The sequence below is a fragment of the Lotus japonicus genome, chromosome 4 (genome assembly GCF_012489685.1).
Source record: "Lotus japonicus ecotype B-129 chromosome 4, LjGifu_v1.2".
NCBI lineage: Eukaryota > Viridiplantae > Streptophyta > Magnoliopsida > Fabales > Fabaceae > Lotus > Lotus japonicus.
The window spans coordinates 75086576-75109691 of NC_080044.1; the positions used below are offsets into that span (position 1 = coordinate 75086576).

At 36.5% G+C, this 23116-nt stretch overlaps 3 protein-coding genes across 3 annotated transcripts; 2 read left to right on the top strand and 1 right to left on the bottom strand.

Moving 5' to 3' along the window:
* Positions 1–2978: 2978 nt before the first annotated feature.
* LOC130715637 (adenosylhomocysteinase 1) lies at positions 2979–5388 on the bottom strand. Its single transcript, XM_057565755.1, has 2 exons — positions 4529–5388; positions 2979–3989 (listed from the first exon to the last, which is right to left on the bottom strand). The coding sequence occupies exons 1-2, from the start codon at positions 5237–5239 to the stop codon at positions 3243–3245; spliced, it is 1458 nt and encodes a 485-aa protein (XP_057421738.1). The 5' UTR covers positions 5240–5388; the 3' UTR covers positions 2979–3242.
* A 9769-nt stretch (positions 5389–15157) lies between these two features.
* On the top strand, positions 15158–18116 carry LOC130710600 (serine hydroxymethyltransferase 4-like). The gene is made up of 4 exons (XM_057559928.1): positions 15158–15987; positions 16805–17195; positions 17292–17393; positions 17655–18116. The coding sequence occupies exons 1-4, from the start codon at positions 15310–15312 to the stop codon at positions 17897–17899; spliced, it is 1416 nt and encodes a 471-aa protein (XP_057415911.1). The 5' UTR covers positions 15158–15309; the 3' UTR covers positions 17900–18116.
* Positions 18117–20652: 2536 nt separating this feature from the next.
* LOC130711836 (uncharacterized) lies at positions 20653–21424 on the top strand. Its single transcript, XM_057561596.1, has one exon. It carries the CDS (start codon positions 20742–20744, stop codon positions 21303–21305), a length of 564 nt encoding a protein of 187 aa, XP_057417579.1. The 5' UTR covers positions 20653–20741; the 3' UTR covers positions 21306–21424.
* The last annotated feature ends 1692 nt before the right edge of the window (positions 21425–23116 follow it).

The following is a 23116-nucleotide window of genomic DNA, read 5'->3' on the forward strand; positions in this document are numbered from 1 at the left end:
ATTCATCTTTCTCTAATCTTTATCCTCCCAATCGATGTTTTTTTAGAATACAAACGATGATGGTGGTTTAATTAGTGAGTTCATTTCAAAGATATGATATGAATTTTAGAAATAAAAAATTTCACATTAAAAATTTTACTAAATATATCTATACGAATACATGCATTTCATAAAATTTTAGGAATATTTTTATATTTTATAGATAAACACATATATAGATTGTTAACATGTATTATATATTTGTTACGTAAACGTGCATTTTAAGTGTGTTATATAAACATGCAATATTCATTCTTAACTGAAAATACCTAGACTCATGAGATTATCTAGAAGTCTCTAAATATTTTGAATTTCTAAATAACTAACATATTATTCATATATTTTTATTTAATAATTATAATTGTGAATAAATAATTCTAATGTTCAATATTTCATTTTTCTAATTATATTTTTTTTTGGTACATCGGAAAGATAAATTGCACCCGCTAGGAATTCATCCCTGAACCTCCCCCTACCCAACTCATATGTCCCCCCAGCTCCTACCACTTGAGCTATCTTATGGGGATTTCTAATTTTATATATAATAGTTATTATTATTTTATTTATTTATAAAAAGACTAAATATGGAAATAGAATTAACATTTTATATTTAAATTATATTATTTAATAATATGGGCAATTTTTATCAAATTATAAATGAGTTATTTTCCTATTGTAACAAAAAAACTATAAATGAGTTATAGCATATTGTCACGAAAAGCGCGTGAAATTAAAAATTAAATTTTTTCTACCGATGAAGCACTTTCATCCCTAGTAAATATTTTTATATTTTTCGTTCGAATCAGCATATTACTGACGATCTGTGTCGTCGGTAATTTAGTGATTGTTGGTGTTGTATATCAATGGCTATGACTGTCGCTAAATTACCGATGACTTTTTGGAAATTGTCAATAAATACTATCGATGAGTAGTTTAATACTAACAGATCTTTGGTTGTGGTAATTTTTCTTTACCAACTGTTAGGGTTTCCCAATGGTTGTTTAGCGTCACTAATTCGTGTTATTCTTATAGTGAATGTCATATACGTAATTTCTAGTTTAAAATTGTTAATGTGACATGATATGAGAGTGAAATTGTTTTTATGTGGCTGCTCCACATCTTAGTTTCAGATTTAATAAATTACGAAAATAAGACTGCGTTAGACATATAATTACTTTATAAGATTGGTTGAGACATTAAAAAATATAATATCAAGCATATTAATAATTATTATTATATTAAGCATATCAATTTCAATTCAAGTAAGAGGAGGAGAGAACGGACGGTTTTAGTTTTCTAAAAAACAAGTATGGTTCTATTTTGGAAGAACCAGGGTATATTCCTACTCCACCTTTGGAGGAGAAAGTTATAGACGAAGAAGAACTAGGCAGGACGTTAAGGGACTATAGAACACGTTTGAGTTGAACTAGACACTTTTAAGTTATAACACTCATCGCCCAAAATCAATTTCGTGGGGCTGAAACTTAAGACCCCCAGATGCTCATTTGGAGAGAATTTAATTATTCTTTTTGCAATGCCGTGAAGTTGAGAAAGGGCTAGAAGAAATTAGGTTGAGGTTTTTTTTTTTTTTTTATCTCTTTGAGGGATAAAGCCAAGGCATGGCTTCAATCACAACCACAAAGAAGTATCAGTGGAGGATTTGGAGACCAAGTTTGTGAGCAAGCATTTTTTTTCCATCTAGATGGAGAAAGATGAAGAATGAAATTAATTTCTTGTGACATTAAATTCCGAATCACTTTATGATGCATAAGATAGATATAAGGATGTCTTGAGGAGATGCTCACAAGTCACATCATTCATTAGCGAATTGGTGACGGAGACCATCATCCACCAATGATAAGCAAAACTGAAAGGGAATATTGAGATTGAGACATTTGATGTCTTTCTTGCGCAAAACAAGCTTTTATCGCAACAAATGGCGTCAGTGTCTAAGAAGATTGAAGGACTTCAAGCTAAGGCAATAGAAGCTCCCATGTTGAAGTATGATTTTGCCAATGGGGCGCATGCCAATGGCCAAAGCCCCCCGAATCTTGTGCATGAAGTTAGAGTAAATTTCAAAATTAAGAAGCTTTTTGTGAATGAGACTAGTGAAACTTTGAAGTGTCAAGAGGTCTCCAGAAAAAAATCTTGATTTACTAAAGGAGGAACATCCATTTGATTTACTAAAGGAGGATATGAAATGCTTCAGTAAATTTGAGACAATTCATTTCCCTCAAGTTTAATTGAATAAAAGAACAGAAGAGGCTGCAATGAAAAATTTCCATAGATGTTATAGAGTTGAGGAGTGGCAAGAAGTTGGATGAGCCCAAGAGCAAAATTGTTGTAAGAAAGTGGAACAACATAGAGTATTCAGGAAAGAAAAATAGAAAAAGGATGAAGAAAAGTAATAATAAGAATAAGAGAATGAGAAAGAAGAAATTGAACAAGTGAAAGTGAGAAAAAGAAAAGGTTAACAATGAGAAATAGAAAGATATGAAAACTAAAGAGAAAACACGAAGAGAAAAAACAGATTTGAACAAGCAAGTATAGGAAGGCTCTCTTTCCAAATGTCTTGTTAAAGAAAAGCTTGGACAAACAATTCTCCAAATTCATGACCAAAAAAAAAAAAAAGAAGTTTCCAAATTTACATTCACTTCTATAAAACTTTATAACGGTCTACCACCTCTTTTGTGTTTGGTTAAGGGCTAATGTTTGAAATTTTTGGGATACTCTGAATTTATTCTTGAGTGATGGATATGATTCTTTGAAAAGAGATGGCTTTTACATGTAAAAACAATTCATTTGTCATAATTCAATCATTTTTACGTGTAATTAAATAATGCACAGATTTAGCTTTTTGACACTGGATATTAGAGTATAAATATTTTTTTCATTTTTCTGATGATATGTAGATAGAAACACAAATTTAGCAACTAAAATGAAAACGAACACAGCCTCCAACCAATGCATTATTCAAAACCCATTTGGTCTCATATGACAGAGACCAATAGATTACCTTACTCTTACCCTTCCCACCCACAAGTTCAGAAATTCTACAAAAATCATCATAATCCTACCAACTTTCCACCACAAATTATAAAAAGTCTAATGAAAATCCGAAAAGGAAAACAAAACAATCAATCCGGTTCACAAAACAGTTTCTTTCTTCTCCCTGAATCGCATCACCAGCCATTGATCATATCTCAGTACCTGTAGTGAAGAGGCTTGTATGGGCCCTCAACAGGCACACTGATGTAATCAGCTTGATCCTTGCTGAGCTTGGTGAGCCTAGCTCCAAGCTTGCCAAGGTGAAGTGCAGCCACCTTCTCATCAAGATGCTTGGGCAAAACGTAAACCTCCTTCTTGTACTTGCCAGAGTTCCTCTCATTCCACAGCTCAAGCTGAGCAATGACCTGGTTGGTGAAGGAGCAGGACATCACGAAACTGGGGTGCCCTGTGGCGCAGCCCAAGTTCATCAGACGACCCTCGGCCAAGACAATGATGCCGGTGTTGGTCTCGGGGAAGACGAACCTATCAGTTTGAGGTTTGATGGTGATGCGCTTCACACCAGGGTAGCTCTCAAGACCAAGCATGTCGATTTCATTGTCAAAGTGACCAATGTTGCAGACAATGGCATTGTTCTTCATCTTCCTCATGTGGTCAACCATGATGATGTCCTTGTTACCGGTGGTGGTGACAAAGATATCAGCCTCAGAGACAACATCCTCCAGGGTCAGAACCTGAAGACCTTCCATGAGAGCCTGAAGGGCACAGATGGGATCAATCTCAGTCACAATGACACGAGCACCAGCTTGTTTCAAAGCAGCAGCACAACCCTTGCCGACATCTCCATATCCAGCCACAACAGCCACCTTCCCAGCAATCATAATATCGGTAGCCCTCATCAGACCATCAGGGAGAGAGTGACGGCATCCATACAAGTTGTCAAACTGTTACAACCAACATATCAAATACACAAAAAACAAACTGTTAGACAAGAAAAGGACACAACAACAACAAACAAAACCGACATATAATTAACCAGATCCAATTACCACAAGAATCATGATCAATCAATACAAGTAACGTACATGAAAATCCAATGACCAACTTGTTGTTTCTTAAGATCTGAAGCAAAACCATATCAATTGCACACTACTATACACAGACAAAACTTCATTCATGACAAATATCAAACACCCACTGACCCTAAAGAATCATCAGCAATCAATACAAGTATATTAGATGAAAATTCAATGACCCATTTGTTGTTTCTTAAGATCTGAAGCCTATCAATATCAATTGCATACAAATATACAGATCAAACTTCATTCAAGACATACATCAAACACTTGGTGGATCTGAATTTCGAACAGCAAAAAACACAAGACAAAACAGATCTGAATCTACAACGAAAACAAAAACCAAACCCTTGATCCAAAATTGAGAAACACAAACAGATCTAGCAAAAAGGGGAGAGAAAACAGACCTTGCTCTTGGTGACAGAGTCATTGACATTGATAGCAGGGAACAAGAGAGTTCCATTGGCCTGCATCTGGTAAAGCCTCTTGACTCCGGTGGTGGTCTCCTCCGAGACACCGACGAGCCTCTCCTTCATCTTGCGGTACCTATGGGAGTCAGTCTTCAACCCATCCCTGATGATGGTAAGCACGATCTGGAACTCAGGGTTGTCGGTGGAAGTCGGGTCGGGAAGCTCACCGGTCTTCTCGAACACCTCCTCAGCCTTAACCCCCTCGTGGATGAGGAGGGTAGCGTCACCTCCATCATCAACGATGAGATCGGGACCACCACCGGGACCCCAGTCGAGGGCACGCTCGGTGCACCACCAGTACTCCTGGAGGGTCTCACCCTTCCAGGCGAAAACCGCAGCGCTATCGCGGGCGATGGCAGCGGCGGCGTGGTCCTGGGTGGAGAAGATGTTGCAGGAGCACCAGCGAACCTCGGCGCCGAGGGCGGTGAGGGTTTCAATGAGGACGGCGGTTTGAATGGTCATGTGGAGGGATCCGGTGATTCTAGCGCCTTTGAAGGGCTGAGCAGGGCCGAACTCGGTACGGCAGGCCATGAGGCCGGGCATCTCGACCTCGGCGAGCTCGAGCTCGAGGCGGCCGAAGTCGGCCTGAGAGAGGTCCTTGACCTTGTACTCGCGGCCAGATGTGGTTTTCTCGACCAACAAAGCCATGGTTATGGTGATGGTTGAGAAGAAAGAAAGGGTAAAGGGTGTGTGTGAGAGAGGAAGAGGGAGTGAGACGAGAGGAAATGTGGGAATGGGAGTGTGTATAAATAGGGGTTGGGGGATTGGGGAGTTGGTGGACTGGACTGGATCTGATTTCTATTCCTTCACAAGTTGTGGACCTAATGCAAATCACAATCTTCTACTACCCATTTTATTAGTGTTTATTTCTCATTTCTTTATGTCTCATGAAGATATTTGGGTTATAACAAATTTGATTGGTTGGATATTGATCGGGAGATCGGATCGTCTGATTTTGAGGGAACCTAAATCCGAAAGAAAGATGTGAGAAAGAGAAAATGTGGTTGGGCTCGTGTTTTTGTTATCCTTCCATTCACTAGTTGCGAACCAAACGGAGGTGGGCCGGTATCATCGATCAAGTTATGTGAGGCCACACCTGACCTTTGTTCTTGAGAGGGTTAGAAAGACCTATGGACGGACCGGTGTGTTAGAGCCAAATTAGAAGTCCAAACCCAACTTCAGATGCCTTTAAAAGATAGCTACATCATTAGGTATTTGTTTTTATGATAATTATAGAGATATAATATGTCTGAATATATCAAGATAATATCTCTTAATATAGTGAGATTTGATGTTTTCATTTAATATGTTAAGATAGACCCATTGTGCACAAAATGGGATGAGCATATAGGTTCATCCGTTCATGTATGTTGTATTTTTAAGAATTAGGGTTTGAATTCTTATTGGAATTCAGCGCTTAGGATTCACTTCGTGAATAAAATGTTATTTGTCTCTTTTTCTTTGCCTCTAACTCTCTTCACTCTCTTTCTCATCTCTTACTATGCACTTAAACAAACTATGCATTAAAGAAATTCTGAAAGGATGATCCTTCTAAGAATGTTTTAGGAGATCTCATTTCTATATGTTCACATGAAAGATTAGGTATTCATGAGAGAGTTCACCTCATTGTCTATAATATCAGCTAGAATTATTGCCTTTTCCATTTAGCTTATATTTGATTTGGTGTTGGTATAAAGACAACATGATTTTATTTATTTTAAGGTATGAATGGAGAAATTAGAAAATTCATTTTGTATTCAACGAAAATTCGAATACACAAAATTATAATAATTAATTACTTAAAACCAAATAAAGCCATGTTTGATGTTTCTGCCCTCATTTACAAAAAATATGTTTCTGTCATGTATTATTTGCTTTATTTTAATTTACACCACGTCATATCAAATTACTGGGATAAGGTTCGTGTTGAGGAGTTTGGTTAGTGTTACATAACATCACCATCATCATACCAAAGGAAAACTACTCCATCCATAAAACAACAGAACTCCAATCGTTCTATTTATATTCGAGTAATATGATACTTGGAGTCATCAAAAGGTGCCTTGTTTGCTCTTCTGTTGCCTATTTAAATTACGTGTAACATATATATATACTAAAATTAGTCAATATTCAAACTTGCTACAAGTGATCAATATTTTCTGATAGAGAAATTAATGTAAAAACAAGTTTGAATGATTGAAAGATAGTATAATATGGTGAATGAATGACTAACTTGTGAGCTAATTGAAATCGAGGTGCAAAAATGTCATACTCCACAGTCAAAGGCTATTTCCATTTTCTAGATTCGAGCTTTGAATCATATGAAGGTTGTTTAGGTGCGTTAACACCTGGAAAATTCTTCCTGATACTGTAACACATGATTGGATAAACTTTTTTACTCCCAATTCTAACTACTGCTTGCCAACAAAAGAATTTTTTTGGGATAAATTATGTACTGAGTTGATAATAATATATGGGGAGGAAAGTTGAAAAAGTTTAGTAACTTTACACCGGTAAATAATTGTATTTTAAAATTCACGATTTAACTAAAAGTTACTATGATTGTGGGAACGGATGATGGATTTCGGGATTTTCAACAACGCTGGGTGTTGGAGATGCGTTTAAGGCAAAAATCACAACGATCCACAAAAGGCATATTGCATATCTGAGAGCTTAGTTTGCAATCCATATATATTGCAATATATGTGGATTGCCTTGAGGTGCAGCAAGTTCTCACAAGCAACAATAATGTGCAGAATTACTAGGACGGAGACGTGATTCTACTAGCTGGAGCAGTGCTAGCTAGGAATTGGAACGTGTCTGTTGTTTATATCCTTCAGGAAATGAATATTGTTGTAGATGTGTTGGCAAATATGGCGATCACTGGGGATTGGAGTTGGAGAGTCTGGAAGTTCCCCATTCGGCAGTGGTGTCTTTCCGATGTCAAGATTGAGTTAGTTAGTTTGCTTTCTATTTTTCTCCATGTGTAACAAAAAAAAATAGGTGTTTAATTATATGCTTGTGAATAGTTAAAGGTAATAGAGGTGTTTTACCACTATTTAAAGTGTTTTAAGTTTTCTAATTAATAAGCTCTTTTCGCTTCATGTTTGACCACCAACCACCACCTCATGTCACCCACCTCCTAGCCTCCACCAGATGTGCCACCATATATCACCACAACTTCCTTGTTCATTTGTGCACTTTATTGATTCATAAGTTGCAACAATGATTTTACTCACCAGAAAACTAATTTTTATCGTGGTTTAGGCGATTCCCATCTAATTTGTCGCCATGAGTTCAAGTGAGCTCCTCCACAACAACTTCAGGAGCTTTAGTTTCCTTGTGAGCCTCCTTAGTTAAAAAAGACTACTTTTTAAAGCCAAAATTTGAGTTATTAGCACTTTTCAGTTTATGCTTATGGATCCATAAAAAAGGAAATAAGATGGTGAGAGGGAGAGGGGAGAGGTGGAGATGGAGAGGCTACAAAGATCTCGCGAAACTACGGTCAATTGAGACCAACCACAATGGTGGTCTCGCATCGCACCCGGTTGCTATAAGTTATACTTTCTTTATTAATGCATTCAAATACATAAAGTTACATTAGCGATACCTAATGCGAGACCAAACATCACACTTTTCCATGTAATACTAATTGACTTACCCATATGGCATGTTATAATTGGCATGTCGATCAGTTTCTAAATCAAGGCCAAACTTTGTCTTTTTGCCGTTGGCCAATGGAGAAAGGGAGAGCTCGTGGCTGTGGTGGTTCTTTAGCCACCCATCAAATAGAGAGCATTTGTAGTACCCGTCTATTTTGGCAGAGTGTGTGACTCAGCGACTAGTGCTGCAGCAGGGGTTGCACTGAGTGATTGAGATGCTCTAAATAGAAACAATACACAAAGAGTAACCGCAAATTATGTTGTAATGCTCTTATTATTCACCTCTAATTTGCTTTAAGTTAGACCATTGACCATATGTTCGTATTCCACACATTATATTATGATTTCTAGTTTTCTACATTATAGTACGATATATGATTCATATTTTCTTACTTTAGACCATAGTAGACAGTAGGCACTACTAAAACAAATTAACATCAATTTACTGATATCGTGTCCAAGTTTTAAGCTGACTTGAACCAATTAAAAGGTTTTAACTTTTGTCATCAAACTCCCGCTTTGCATAGGCTTGCATGAATGTTCCTAGCGATTAGCGTTTTTTTATTTGCACTTAGTTATTCACAATCAACTGTTATGAGATTAATTCTTTTGAAATTTTATATTACATTAAATAAATAAACATATTCAAATAAATCTTTCTCCACGCACATTTGGACCCGTTTGGTGCGACGTATAGTATAAGGCTCGATAGTATAAGACATGATAGTATTAGGCCTGATAGTTTAAGCCCTGATAACTTTCTTATACTATCCAGCGTTTGGCCATACTCTATATAATTTACCATATCGTTTAAATTAATGCAATTTTATGTTTCGTGAAGTATTGAATAAGGATATATAATAAAAATCAGATATGGATGTGATTATAATAGTGGTGGCGGTGGTGATGGAAGTGGTGGTAGGTTGGTGGTGGTGGCAGCAGCGATGGTGGTTGTGTTGGTGGCGATGATAGGGTGGTGGTGGTAAGGCGGTGGCGGTGGTGACTGCAGTAGGGTGGCAGCGACGTGGAGGGTGGAGGCAATGTTGGTGGTGGCGGCGAAGGGGTGGTGGTTGTGGTGTCGGTGGTGACAATAGAGTGGTGGCGGCAATTATGGTGGGGGTGGAGATAGGGTGGTGGTTGTGGTGTTGATAGGGTGGTGGTTGTGGTGTCGGTGGTGACAATAGAGTGGTGGCGGCAATTATGGTGGTGGTAGAGATAGGGTGGTGGTTGTGGTGTCGGTGGTGTTGGTAGAGCGGTAGTGGTGGCGACAACACCGGTGGTGACGGTAGGGCGGTGGCGGCGGCGGTGGTGATCGGGTGGTGGCGGCAACACCGGTAGCGGTGGTGGTGCCAATGGTGGTGTAAGTTGGCAGCAATGGAGGGTTGTGGTGATGGTGACTTATATGTAACAACCTTATCATGCCTTATCCATCACTCACATGATGGATTAAATAATACGTCATTTTAACGTATAAGGGGACTTTGATAGATAAGCTTATACAATACAATGTCATCACCAAACAATGGATAAACTCATAATGTATTGTATAAGCTTATACTATCATGCCTAATACGGCGTGCCATACGAGCCCCATTGTCTAACTATTTATCAACTATTTTTTGTCATATTCTTTTTTCTTTGACAAATTTTGTCATATTCATCTCTAACGTCTAGCGAATTGAAATGATAGGTACATGAAATATTTATTTATTAATTGATAAAGTATTCTCTACAATAATTAGTAATCATTTTCAAATGTAAACAAAAAAACATTCATAAAATTATTTAAAGAATCAATGTTTTCCATTTTGAAGAAAATTCTATGGCGTATTAGGAAGAAAAGTTGCAAAAGAATGAGTGGGATAATGACTATTATCAAAGGTGAGAATAGAATTTTCTTTACCATAATTAAATACTATTTCTTTGTAGTAGGTGATTCATCTGTCTCCGAATAGTAGTTCAAGTGGTAAAAGTTGGGAACATATGAGTTGGGAGAGGAAGATCTCGCACAATTTAAATTTTCTCTCTTCATGCATCCATTATGGGTCCAGATTTAATTAAAACAAAATTAAGGCTCCCATTGTCATGTGAGCTTAAAACATGAGGGAGTTTGAATCCCATGAGTGGTGGGTTCAAGTGGGTACAAGCTTAATTTTTTTTAAATTTCAATAAGAAAGACTAATTTTTAGTTAAAAAAAAAGAAAAACTAGTTTTGTATAAAACAATTAAAATATTAATCTTAAAACTATCCTTATTTAAAAAAAATGAATTAAAATTCTAAAACATCCTATTTTTGTTTTTAATTTGCAAGTCACAATTTTGTTAACTTTGTAAAACTTCTCAATCATAATTTTTTTTTCTTAAATAAAAAAACATGTTTTTAAAATTGTGTCTAAAAATGATTTTTAAATAAAAAAACTAAGAGACATAAAAAAACCCATACGTGTCTCATTCATGGGCATTATCTAATTATGCAATTTTCATATACAATAAGGGGATTTTCAAAAATTAATTATTACGTGTCAAACCATGAATAATTTGTAGGTCTATTTTCCACAGTAATCTATTTACTCTTTACTTTCTATTGGTGCATGATTGATATAATAATACTGTAATATGAAATGAATCCCTGAAGTCCTTTCAACTTCAACTGCTTGAACCATACATGTGTATGGTGCTCTAACACTAAATACATGGAAAAGAAAGTGAATGACCCATAAGAAAAATAAAACTGCATATGCATGAACAAATTAGCCTGTTGTTTTATCGAAAAAAGATTAACCTGTGGCCCCAGCTAGGGGTGGCAATATGGGTTGGCGGGCCGGGTTGGGCCCAACCCGCCACTAACCCGTCGAAATGCGGGTTGGGTTGGGCTAGCCCACTTTTGGTATTTGGGTTTAAAGTCTCAACCCAACCCATATTTTGACGGGAAAACGGGTTGGCGGGCTAGCCCACTTAGAAAATGTAGTGAAATAAAAAAAGAAATGCAATGAGAAATTTTAAGCAATCTTTCACTTTTTGTATGTTGACACATGAAAAAAATAAAATTATACTTGTTCTTTATCTTTAAATGTTATGAGTTCAACTAGAAAGTCTCACCAATAGCAATAACAAAAAAATATTTATCATGTGTGGTTATTAAAAGTTGTAAAACTGTAACCTCACTAGCAACAAGAGTTTACTTTAGCCAATAATAGTCAATCAACACTTATAAAATATAATATCGAGTAGTCATGAAAGTTTTAGACAAAACATAACCTACGAATAAGAGCAGCAACTTATATAGGTGAATTCATTGAAGGGAGTTTTCAAAATAAATTTTTTTTTTAGTTTAGGTCTGTCGTATTATATGCACACCTTAAAATAATCTATTGAAAGAATAAAAATAGAAATAAATTTTAAAAAATTTCAAAAAAAAAGTGAAAAATGGGTTGGCGGGCTAACCCAACCCAACCCGTCATTAACCCGCCAAAATACGGGTTGGGTTGGGTTGACCCACTTTTTAATTTGGATTCAAAATCCCAACCCAACCCGTCAAAAAAGGTGGGCCAAACGGGCTGGCCCAGCGGGCCAAGCCCATTTTGCCACCCCTAGCCCCAGCCATGGAGCGTACCATGGAGATCTTGGACCAACCAAAAGGTATTGGTCCAGCGCACACTCAAAGTCACAATTATTATAGACACGAACACGATGTTTTACCCAACCGGCGTATAGCTACGGCAACAAATCTTCGTTCCTCTCTAATAAACTTGTTTTACATTATGCATACACGCATCATAAATTCTCTCTTTACAATTCCTTTGGATTTCTACTTTGAATAAACAGACTGTAAACTAAATATGAAACCTGAATGTCTTTTTTTATGCGAACCACGTTGATCCAAGATTTGAAGTACAGCTCAAGATTCAGAAAAAAGGTTAACCCAGTCCAAGCAAAACCTGTGTCGGTTCCTTTTTTTGACCTTATTATATAGGCAGAGGGAATAAAAATGGACCAAAATATCAGAAGTGGCCTTTCCATGCCCATGAGCATTCATATTATAATCACAGTCGAACGGTGCGTGATCCAGAGAAATTAATATATAAACTCGAAGAATATTTAATGACTATAACAAATCTTACTATGAGACATTAAAGTACAGTAGTACTGCTGGAAATTAACGTGAGCGGTGAGCATCTTTAATTTGGTGTATTGCAAATTAAATAAAGCCATGTGCTTCTTTTGTCGGCTGTCTGAGGGCACCACCTTTCTCCACCAACGACATAATGACAACATATGCATCATACAGTTCTTTTTATTTTTCACCAAAATATCATCGGTACCCATTTTTTTTTGGAAGGCCAACGATCAGCACACATAACATAAGCATATGAAGGTCTGGCCAAAGATCTTATAGTTTCTCTAAAATAATATGTTGGCAAGTATTTCCATTACAAGTGTTTATACTTCTATTCTAAGAGATGTCAAAGTGATAAGCTAAAGTTAGGGGAAAAAGCTTAAGTCATTTTTACCATAGCTCTATGTGGTTATAAATGAACACTTTTTTTTCCTTTTCCTCTTGGTTCTTTTTATTCAATATGTTATCCCTTATTGTTTTGATCTAACTATATATATCTCTTTAATTTGTTTCGTTATGTAGTGTTGTTGTCTCTACTTTGGTTCTATGAGGTCCACGATGTGAACAAATGCTTATGATAATAATATTTATTCATTTTAATGTGAGAAGCTTATTGAAATAAATTGAAAATATATTATAGTTATATATATAAGCGGCTATTCATAAAATACTTTGAATAACTTATATTAATTAGTGATATTAGTAGTAAACAAGCTATAGACTCTCATGTGAGTGATGATATAAGTTTGAACCCATAGAAAAGCTACATATTAGGAGGGATTGTCACAATTTCCCAAACAATACTCTCAAAAAATATGACGACACACTTAAAAGACAAAAAGAAATATAAAAATAATTTCAAAATAACTTATAATTAACTAGATTATAAATTATTTATGTAACTTTTCTCAAATACTTGATACATATTTCTCCTATGAGATAAGTTTAAATATGTTATGAGGTGGGCATTACCGCATTAGCTTTAGTATGTGAAATGTTATAATTAAATAAAAAATATCATAAAATATTGCAGGAATTAAAGTTAAGTTATAATTAAAAAGAAACTGTGTACTTTTCCTGTTGTAACAAAAAAAAAACTGTGAAGTTGGTAAAGTTAAGTTATAAAAGTTAGGACGTGCCAACCCGAAAACAACATATATCATATCGTGCTTGAAAACTCTTTTGGCAATTCGCTATTTAGTCAACCAAAACGTAACATGTCTAGCTAAACTTGTTAAATTCAACATTATTTATGTTTTAAGTCCTAGTCAGTGTAATACTGCCTTCCCATTCTATATGAGAAATTTATAATGAAGATTTTTTTTGTCGAGGTTGGTGAAGTTGTTTAATCCAGCAACCACCAGAGGCGAAAAACAATTTTGATACACCAACATAATATTTTCCAGCCCAATTTCACCTCTTTTTGCTTCTTATCTTATTTTTTTATTATATTACTAATTATATATCTCATTCTTCTTTATTTTTCACTTTAGATATAGATAAAAATGAGATGTCAACATAACATAACATGAGTAGGCGAGTAGCAAAGAATGAGGGAAAAAAGGACACCAGGTTGGTGGCTAGAGGTTGATTCATTGCTGGCTAAATCTTGACTTCAATGTAAATCAAACTGAACCATGGACTTATTGCATTATTTAAGCTTAATTTCATTGGACATGGAAAATTAATTTATGGAGTGGGGACATAAAATAAATAATAGTATAAAACAGTTCCCAGTCATACTCAAATTAGAATTCCAATATCAGTGATCAAATAAAAGTTCAGTGGGGGAAGGAAAGCGTCAGCATCATCAGTAGAGTGCAGTAGTGCTGGGAGGGTTGGTGTGCGTAGAAAATGGCAATTTTCACCTTCACCAACTCAGTTGCCACCAACAACACTCAGAATAGTGAAACCAAATCTTGGAAACTTGCATACCTTTTTGTTGTTGTTGAGACTTGAGAGGTTATATTCAGCTATCATTGTTACAAACAAGCAATAAAGCAATACTGGTAGATAGCTTGACTCCTTAAGTATTTAGACAATAATTCAATCTCTAACCGTGCATGTAAAGAAAGATTTGGGAAAAAACTTGCATATTTTGCCCCGTTTGAAAGAGCTTATCTGATAGCATAAGCTCTTATGTCAGTGTTTGAGAGAGCTTATGCAAACAGCTTATGACCTATCATAAGCTGTTTTGAGCTTATTTTCATAAGCTATTCATGATAGTTTATAAAAAAAGAGCTTATGCTTATATATAACCTATTTTCAATTTATTTCAATAAATATTTTAAAATAGCTTATGAATAAGCGCTTATGATTATAAGCGCTTAATTAAGTTGTGTTTCCAAACGGAGCCTTAATGTGATATTTAAGGCACAAATGAATAAGTGTCATGTCTACTAGCCACAAGATACATGGTTTGAGGAGAGATTCAGCATTTAGTCCTGAAAAGTGGTTGAAAGTTCGAATTCCAACTCTTATGAAAGAAAAGAAACTCATTGGACAATCCTCTAACACTCGTACATTGACGGTTGAACAAGAAATTAGTCTCATGATCATGCCACAAAAGATTAACTGTGTAGCAAGAGATTAGTCTCACAAGTCACAACCACGTACATTCCACGAGAAAAAAGAAAAAGTAATTGACAATAATAATGAGCTAAGCTTCAATTAACCACGACTTATACAATTAATCACAATTCCAATTTTGAATATTTCCAAAAAAAAGTACAATATAAAACAAGTGGATATAATTTACTCACCTATAACAAACCAGAAACCAACCACTAAGCACAGGCCACAACGGTCCATTCACACTCGAACCTCCTTCTTTTTAAACACACACACGTTCATTCCATTTCCACCGCAACACCCTCTTCTTCCTCTTGCATTCTCATTCTCTTCTTCTTCTTCTTCCTTCAGATTCATTCTCATTTCCAATGGATCCAGTGAAAGTATGGGGTAACACACCCCTAATCGAGGTCGACGGCGAGATCCACGACCTCATCGAGAAGGAGAAGCGCCGCCAGTGCCGCGGCATCGAGCTAATCGCATCGGAGAATTTCACCTCCTTCGCCGTCATCGAAGCTCTCGGCTCCGCCCTCACCAACAAATACTCCGAGGGCATGCCCGGTAACCGCTACTACGGCGGCAACGAGTTCATCGACCAGATCGAGAATCTCTGCCGCTCTCGCGCGCTTCAAGCCTTCCATCTCGACGCTGCAAAATGGGGCGTTAACGTCCAGCCCTACTCCGGCTCACCGGCCAACTTCGCCGCATACACCGCCGTGCTCAACCCTCACGACCGCATCATGGGGTTGGATCTCCCCTCCGGTGGACATCTCACCCATGGGTACTATACCTCCGGCGGGAAGAAGATCTCTGCGACTTCGATTTACTTTGAGAGTCTTCCGTATAAGGTGAACTCCACCACCGGGTACATTGATTACGATCGGTTGGAGGAGAAGGCGTTGGATTTCAGGCCTAAGTTGATTATCTGCGGTGGCAGTGCTTACCCTAGGGATTGGGATTACAGACGCTTCAGGGAGGTTGCTGACAAGTGTGGCGCGCTTTTGCTCTGTGATATGGCGCACATTAGTGGCCTTGTTGCTGCTCAGGTATAATCGAATTCAATCTGATCCATTAACATTCATGCTTAGAAATGAATCTGCATTTCTGGATCTTATTTTGACATGGATGAGCTAACATGATTGTGTTTTGTATGCTGGTTTTCTTGGGATTTTTTCTACTTTGATTGACATGAAATTTTGAGATTCATAGCATGTTTGGTTATATATGAAATGCTCTAGAATCAATTGGGTTAGAAGTTACTAATATTAGCTTTTGAGTGTAGGCGCATTGGATTATGTGCTAATCGCGAAACCAAATGTTATTAGATTGATAATTTTTCTAGTGTCCTGCTAACTAGTGCAGATTTGAATGAAGAAATGAAAATTATTTGTTGGTTTACTGTTGAATTTGTCTTGCACTGAGAATGCAGTGTTTTTTTTATGAATACTTGCTATTTTTGCAATTTAAACTGGGTGCTCTTGGGATACTTTTTACAATTTTTTTATAAGGGATTATTTGAATAAGGGCCTTGTTATGTACATTAGGTAAATCCAATCCCTGAACCTCTTGAATTTACATGTATTAATGGACACATCAAGAAATGCAGCATTGACACACTGTTAATAGATTGTACTACTTGTTAATAAATACTTGTTACTTTTAATTCCATAATTATTTCAGTGCCCTTTGAGTTAGGGGTTAGGACACACACTTTTAATAGATTACTTTCAATGTTTACCTTGGTGATGTAGGAATTTATCGAAGTACATTTTCATTATGCCTTAGAGTTTGTTGACAGTAACAACTAACAAGGCTTGTTTTTTTGGTATGGTATGGATGATTGATTTTTTTTTCTGTCTACAGGAAGTTAATGATCCCTTTGAGTACTGTGACATAGTCACAACAACCACCCACAAAAGCTTGAGGGGACCTAGGGCTGGTATGATCTTCTACCGGAAGGGACCTAAACCAGCCAAGAAGGGCCAGCCCGAGGGTGCAGTTTACGAGTTTGAGGACAAAATCAACTTTGCAGTCTTCCCCTCCCTTCAGGGTGGTCCTCACAATCACCAGATTGGTGCCCTTGCTGTCGCTTTGAAACAGTCCATGACACCTGGGTTCAAGGCATATGCCAAGCAAGTTAAGGCCAATGCAGTTGCCATTGGAAATTACTTGATGAGCAAAGGATACAGTCTTGTCACCAGTGGAACTGAGAACCACCTTGTCTTGTGGGATCTCCGGCCTCTTGGATTGACCGGTAAAGGATACGTCACACATAAATTTAACTGGAAAATTAATAAAATTTGTTTGAACACATAAAAACTGATTTCATCATTGCTTGATGTTCTTGCAGGCAATAAGGTGGAGAAACTTTGTGACCTCTGTAGCATTACAGTGAACAAAAATGCTGTTTTTGGTGATAGCAGTGCCTTGGCTCCTGGAGGAGTTCGAGTTGGTAAGATATTCTCTATGAGCTTGACTTTGTTATGTATGTAGTCTTGTGATGTATTGATCGGATCATCAGAAGGTATAGCATCTTAAAAGTAGATCATTATTGGAAGAATTTCATTGAGTATGTTTTTAGAATTTTAGTGCTCTACCAAAGGTGTATTAGCCTCTAGAGTATGCAAGCAGGACTAGATAAATATTTGGGAACAGAAAATACGTGGCTTCAATTCATTTTGCACGAGTACTTGACTGGAGTTTTTGTTAACAGGTGCTCCAGCCATGACCTCTAGAGGCTTGGTTGAGAAGGACTTTGAGCAGATTGGAGAGTTCCTCCACCGTGCTGTGACTCTCACACTCGACATCCAGAAGGAGTATGGCAAACTTCTGAAGGATTTTAACAAGGGCTTGGTGAACAACAAGGCTCTTGAAGATCTCAAGGCTGATGTTGAGAAGTTCTCTTCCTCATTTGACATGCCTGGATTCCTGATGTCTGAGATGAAGTACCAGGATTAGATTAAATCATATAACTTTGCACTCGAAGTTCTGAGACAAGGATGGAGATAAAGAAAAAGAGTGTCTTCCTTTGTTTGGGTGTGATAGGTTTATGGTATTTCAATTCAAAAATTTGAAGTTTTTAATACCTTTTTTTCCTGTTTCTGTTAGCCTGATATGATATTCTTGTTATCCAACAATTGAAATAATACACGTATTATTTTTCTTTTCCTCATAAGGGAGTGTGTCTCGTCATGATTTTACTCAAAGAACTTGCGACTAGGAATTAAATTTAGCTGAGATAACATGCGAAAGTAATTATTGTCATTTGAGGTCTTTATTTCTCGTAGGTAACACGCCTACTACTGTCTGTCTATTGGACTATGCTATCAAAATCTAGCGTCTGTCTCATGCTTTAATGTCTACCCTCGCAAAAGGAAACAAAGGAACGCTGTAGCTAGGGGTGGTAATATGGGTTGGCGGTTGGCGGGCCGGGTTGGGCCCAACCCGCCACTAATCCGTCGAAATGCGGGTTGGGTTGGGCTAGCCCACTTTTGGTATTTGGGTTCAAAGTCTCAACCCAACCCATATTTGACGGAAAAACGGGTTGGTGGGCTAGCCCCACTTAGAAAATGTAGTGAAATAAAAAAAGAAATGCAATGAGAAATTTTAAGCAATCTTTCACTTTTTATATGTTGACACATGAAAAAAGTAGAATTATACTTGTTCTTTATCTTTAAATGTTATAAGTTCAACTAGAAAGTCTCACCAATAGCAATAACAAAAAAATATTTATCATGTGTGGTTATTAAAAGTTGTAAAACTGTAACCTCACTAGCAACAAGAGTTTACTTTAGCCAATAATAGTCAATCAACAATTATAAAATATAATGTCGAGTAGTCATGAAAGTTTTAGACAAAACATAACCTACGAATAAGAGCAGCAGCTTATATAGGTGAATCCATTGAAGGGAGTTTTCAAAATTTTTTTTTTTAGTTTAGGTCTATCATATTATATGCGCACCTTAAAATAATCTACTGAAAGAATAAAAATAGAAAGAAATTTTAAAAAATTTCAAAAAAAAAAGTGAAAAATGGGTTGGCGGGCTAACCCAACCCAACCCGTCATTAACCCGCCAAAATACGGGTTGGGTTGGGTTGACCCACTTTTAAATTTGGGTTCAAAATCTCAACCCAACCCGTCAAAAAAGGTGGGCCAAACGGGCTGGCCCAGCGGGCCAAGCCCATTTTGCCACCCCTATCTGTAGCTATATCCCTCATGCAAAGGACTTGTACACTCTGTTTGGTAGGGTAGAGAGAGATAGAGTAGAGAGAGATAGAGTAGAGAGAGTAGAGAAGAGAGAAGTTGAGTGGAGAGAAATAGGTGAGAAATAGAGTAGATTTGATAGGTTGTTTGGTATGGTAAAAAGAGAAGAGAGATAGAAGAGAAAGAATGAGGTGGAAGAGAGAGAAAAAATTAACTTTTGTTTAAAAAATCATTTTTAATGTAAAAAGTGTTGGAAGTGCATATAGTGATTGCACATAATACAAAAAATAAAATAAAAAACGGATGTGGTAGCATTTCTTCTCAAATTGAGAAGAGGAGAAAAAGTGCAAAAAACACACCCTCTATCTCTCTCTCACCAACAGTAGATGAGAACCAAACAAGGGTGGATCATCAATCTCTCTTCTATCTCTCTCCCTTGCATCTCTCTCTCCTATCTCTCCACAACCAAACACAGTGGTAGGGATTCTGTAACCTACGCGAGTATTCATTCACTCTCCACAATAATTTGATTAATTTGAATCACAGGGTCCCCCGTAGTTTTGACTGATGCAACAATATAAACTTACCATCTCAGATGAAGCATTAACTTGGTTGAAAGTGAACCTTTATTTTCCTACTTTGATTTAGTCGAGCAGCATATTTGAAAATCCCTTAACAGCTGATTATAAATCAAAGATCAGTTATAGAGAGAAGAAGCTTTTTCTGGGAGTACCTTTCAGGTGGTGGAAAAATAAGTTGTTTCAAACAATAATAGAACCAAGAAAAAGGAAAGATGGTGAAATTTAATACACTGAGTAAAATCAATAATGATTAATTGAATAAGGCAGTATAAGATTTTTCGAGAGACAAATACAATGTTTGAATACTACTTTATTAAAAAAAAAAGTTTTCTTCTAAGGTGACCGTCTCATTTTTTTGTTTTGTACTTCGGTCCGTCCATTATCCAAACATACTATGAGTCTTTTGACACATAATTGCTACACTGTATATAGTATATACCCTATGAGTTGTTATTATGATGAGATGAGATATGAGCTATGTAGTGTAATATTTGAATTGTGAAGTGAGTGAACGAGAAATTAACAAAACACCACACTTAGTTAATAAAATATATGTGTTAATAATTTTTTCATTTAATCCTTTCATTATTTCTCTTTTCTTTTCAAAATTTAATCTCATCTCTTTCTTTATATTATTGTGTTATATATTGAAAATACATTTGACATTTACTACAGTCAAGTCAAGTAAGATTGTTACTCATGGTTAAACAGAAAAGTGACCATTAAGATCTAGCAAAGCTAAGTTCTCACAATTGGAAATGAAGAAAAAACAAGTTTTTCAAAGCTAGCCGTTACAACCCATCTTTGTTCTCTTTCCCAACGGTCTCATTCATCATCCTAGTCCACCGAATCAAGTAAGTGACCGTTTTGTATCTTAATTAATTAGCACCAAATTCAACCATCTATGATCTATATATATTAGCACCTCCTCAAAAATCATCAACAACATCACAACTTCACACTCACATAGCAGCTAATTGAACTTCCTTCCACAATCAACAACCATTCAATTCAAATGGGAATACCAATGAAGAGTGAGTCAAGCTCAAGCACAAAACATTTCCACATTCACAAGGCCTTCCTTTTCTGCAACTACATCCTCTTAGGCGCAGCTGCCAGCTGCATTTTCTTCACCCTCTCCCTCCGCCTCATCCCTTCAATCTGCGGCCTCTTACTCCTCCTCCTCCACGCCTTCACCATCGCAGGCGCCGCTTTCGGCTGCGCGGCCGCATCATCAGCAGGACCTTCTCGCTGGTACTCTTCTCACTTGATAGCCACCGTGCTCGCAGCCATATTCCAGGGCTCTGTTTCTGTTCTGATCTTCACTAGAACAGAGGATTTTCTTGCAGAGTTGAAATCCTATGTGAACGAAGATAATGCCTCTGTGATTCTCAAAATAACCGGTGGCCTCGCTGCTTTGATCTTCTTCTTGGAGTGGGTGGTTCTTACCCTCGCTTTTTTCTTGAAGTATTACTCTTACCTTGAAGGTGGAGCTGGTGGGGCTAACACTGTTGTTGCCATGAGGAGTGGCAAGGTGCAAGAGGATTCGAAGAATTGGGCATGCCCTTTCCAAGTTTAATTGTTCATAGGTTCTGATCAGCATTGTAATTTGTATGTGAACTCAAGTGTACTGCCAATTATGTTGTCATTCATTGATTGTTATGTTGGATTGGAGTATTTAGATGTTTGGTTACTCTATTGACTCTCTTATTATGATTTTTTCAGTTTTTTAGATGATCATGTATCATGTTATGAAAGTGACTTAAGAATTATGAAAATGAAAATAAACAAAGAAAATGTGTTTACAGAAATTAGTTATGAAAATAACTTAAAAATTGTGGAAATAAAAATAAACTAACAAAACAAACTCATGGAATAAGCTTTATTGCTTAAAAAGAAAAACTTATGGAAGTTTGAAATTGTATTTCGAAAACTTTATCATTTCTTTAAGCTTTTCATTTACATTAGGGAAACTAATTTACCGAACAAGTATCAACTTTTCTCCTCTATATGTCACTTACTTTTAAGGGTATTTTGTGAAAATAATAAATTATGGGTGGTTTAAGGAGAGGAAATTTGGGCGTGGATAATAGATACCTAACTTGGTTCGAGTAGTGTGTCAATGATTTTTATTTTCCTAGCTCGAACTCAACATTGGTTATTCGTCAAAGCCTCTCTCACTTTACGTTTAAACTGGCATGACAATCTAGTTTTGTAATTTACTTGCTCGCAATTTATTTGATTACGAGTTGTGTCAGGTTTGCTGCTCAATCGTATTGTTTACACTGTCAAACTATCATATTTAAAAAAGTGCTCAACTATTTTTTCCCAATCCAATGGTTGAATAACAATTATTGACCACCTTACTTATTTGTGCCAGATCTTGTAATTTTTATTAACTATTAGGTTGTAATCAAATAGGTCTCATTTTCATTTATATTAACTTTTGATTGGTATATTTAAGTTTTATAAAACAAATTGAATGTATAACTTGATATTTTCCCAAAAAACCCATGTAATTATTTGATCCATTATGAGTTTAGGGATCTCCATGTATATATTTATTGTTATTGGGCTTAAGCTCATCTAGTAATTGTGTTGAATTTTAGTGTAGGACCCAATAAATGACATAGGGCCCATGATTGGTTGAAATTAGGGTTAATGTTATAATATATATAGAGTCAGGACCCCCTGTTCTCTCCTGAACCATGGTTGCGCAGTCTTTGAGACCACTTTTCCCTCCAAGTTCATGATCTTTGTCATCTTCCCCCTCTCCCCTCAAGATCCAAGTGGTGGATAGGGGGAAGAAAAGGAGATCATGATTCTTGAGGGCACACTTCGGCACAACATCTTATTGCAGGTAGATTCTTGAAATTATGATTGGTGCCGCTTTACCTTTAAGAGGTGCGCATTTTATATTGATTTTATTGGTGTTATAATCCTTAGTATAGATAGTAATAGATCCGATTGATTTGTTGCTAATTGATTGTTGATTTCTACTGATCTGATAGACATATGATTTACCGATGTTTGGTTTGTCTGAATCGTGAAATGAGGTATGTGTTCGTTTTATTGCTAGTCTGATACACGCAAATCTTCGTATAAATAACAAAACAAGCTTATAGAAGAAGCTTTATTGTTTTCAGGAATTTAATTTGAGATATTTGAAATTTGTATTTAGAAAACTTTATCATTTCCGGAAGCTTTTCATTTACATTATGGAAACTACTTTACGGAATAAGCCATCTTCTACGTCACTTACTTTGAAGGGTACTTTTCGAAATGAAAATATTTGGACGGTGTAGAGAGAAGAAATTGCGGTATGAATAGTAAATACCTAACTTAGTTTTGGTTGGGTATCAATGATTTTTATTTTCCAAGCACAAACTC

What these genes read in the sequence shown, in the direction of transcription:
- LOC130715637 (XM_057565755.1), bottom strand. Translation starts at nt 5,239, where the DNA reads ATGGCTTTGTTGGTCGAGAAAACCACATCTGGCCGCGAGTACAAGGTC. An exon ending in ACTCTGTCACCAAGAGCAAG is followed by an intron (nt 3,990 to 4,528) that starts GTCTGTTTTCTC and finishes TGGTTGTAACAG; the next exon opens with TTTGACAACTTGTATGGATG.
- LOC130710600 (XM_057559928.1), top strand. Translation starts at nt 15,310, where the DNA reads ATGGATCCAGTGAAAGTATGGGGTAACACACCCCTAATCGAGGTCGAC. An exon ending in GTGGCCTTGTTGCTGCTCAG is followed by an intron (nt 15,988 to 16,804) that starts GTATAATCGAAT and finishes TTCTGTCTACAG; the next exon opens with GAAGTTAATGATCCCTTTGA. An exon ending in TCCTGGAGGAGTTCGAGTTG is followed by an intron (nt 17,394 to 17,654) that starts GTAAGATATTCT and finishes TTTTGTTAACAG; the next exon opens with GTGCTCCAGCCATGACCTCT.
- LOC130711836 (XM_057561596.1), top strand. Translation starts at nt 20,742, where the DNA reads ATGGGAATACCAATGAAGAGTGAGTCAAGCTCAAGCACAAAACATTTC.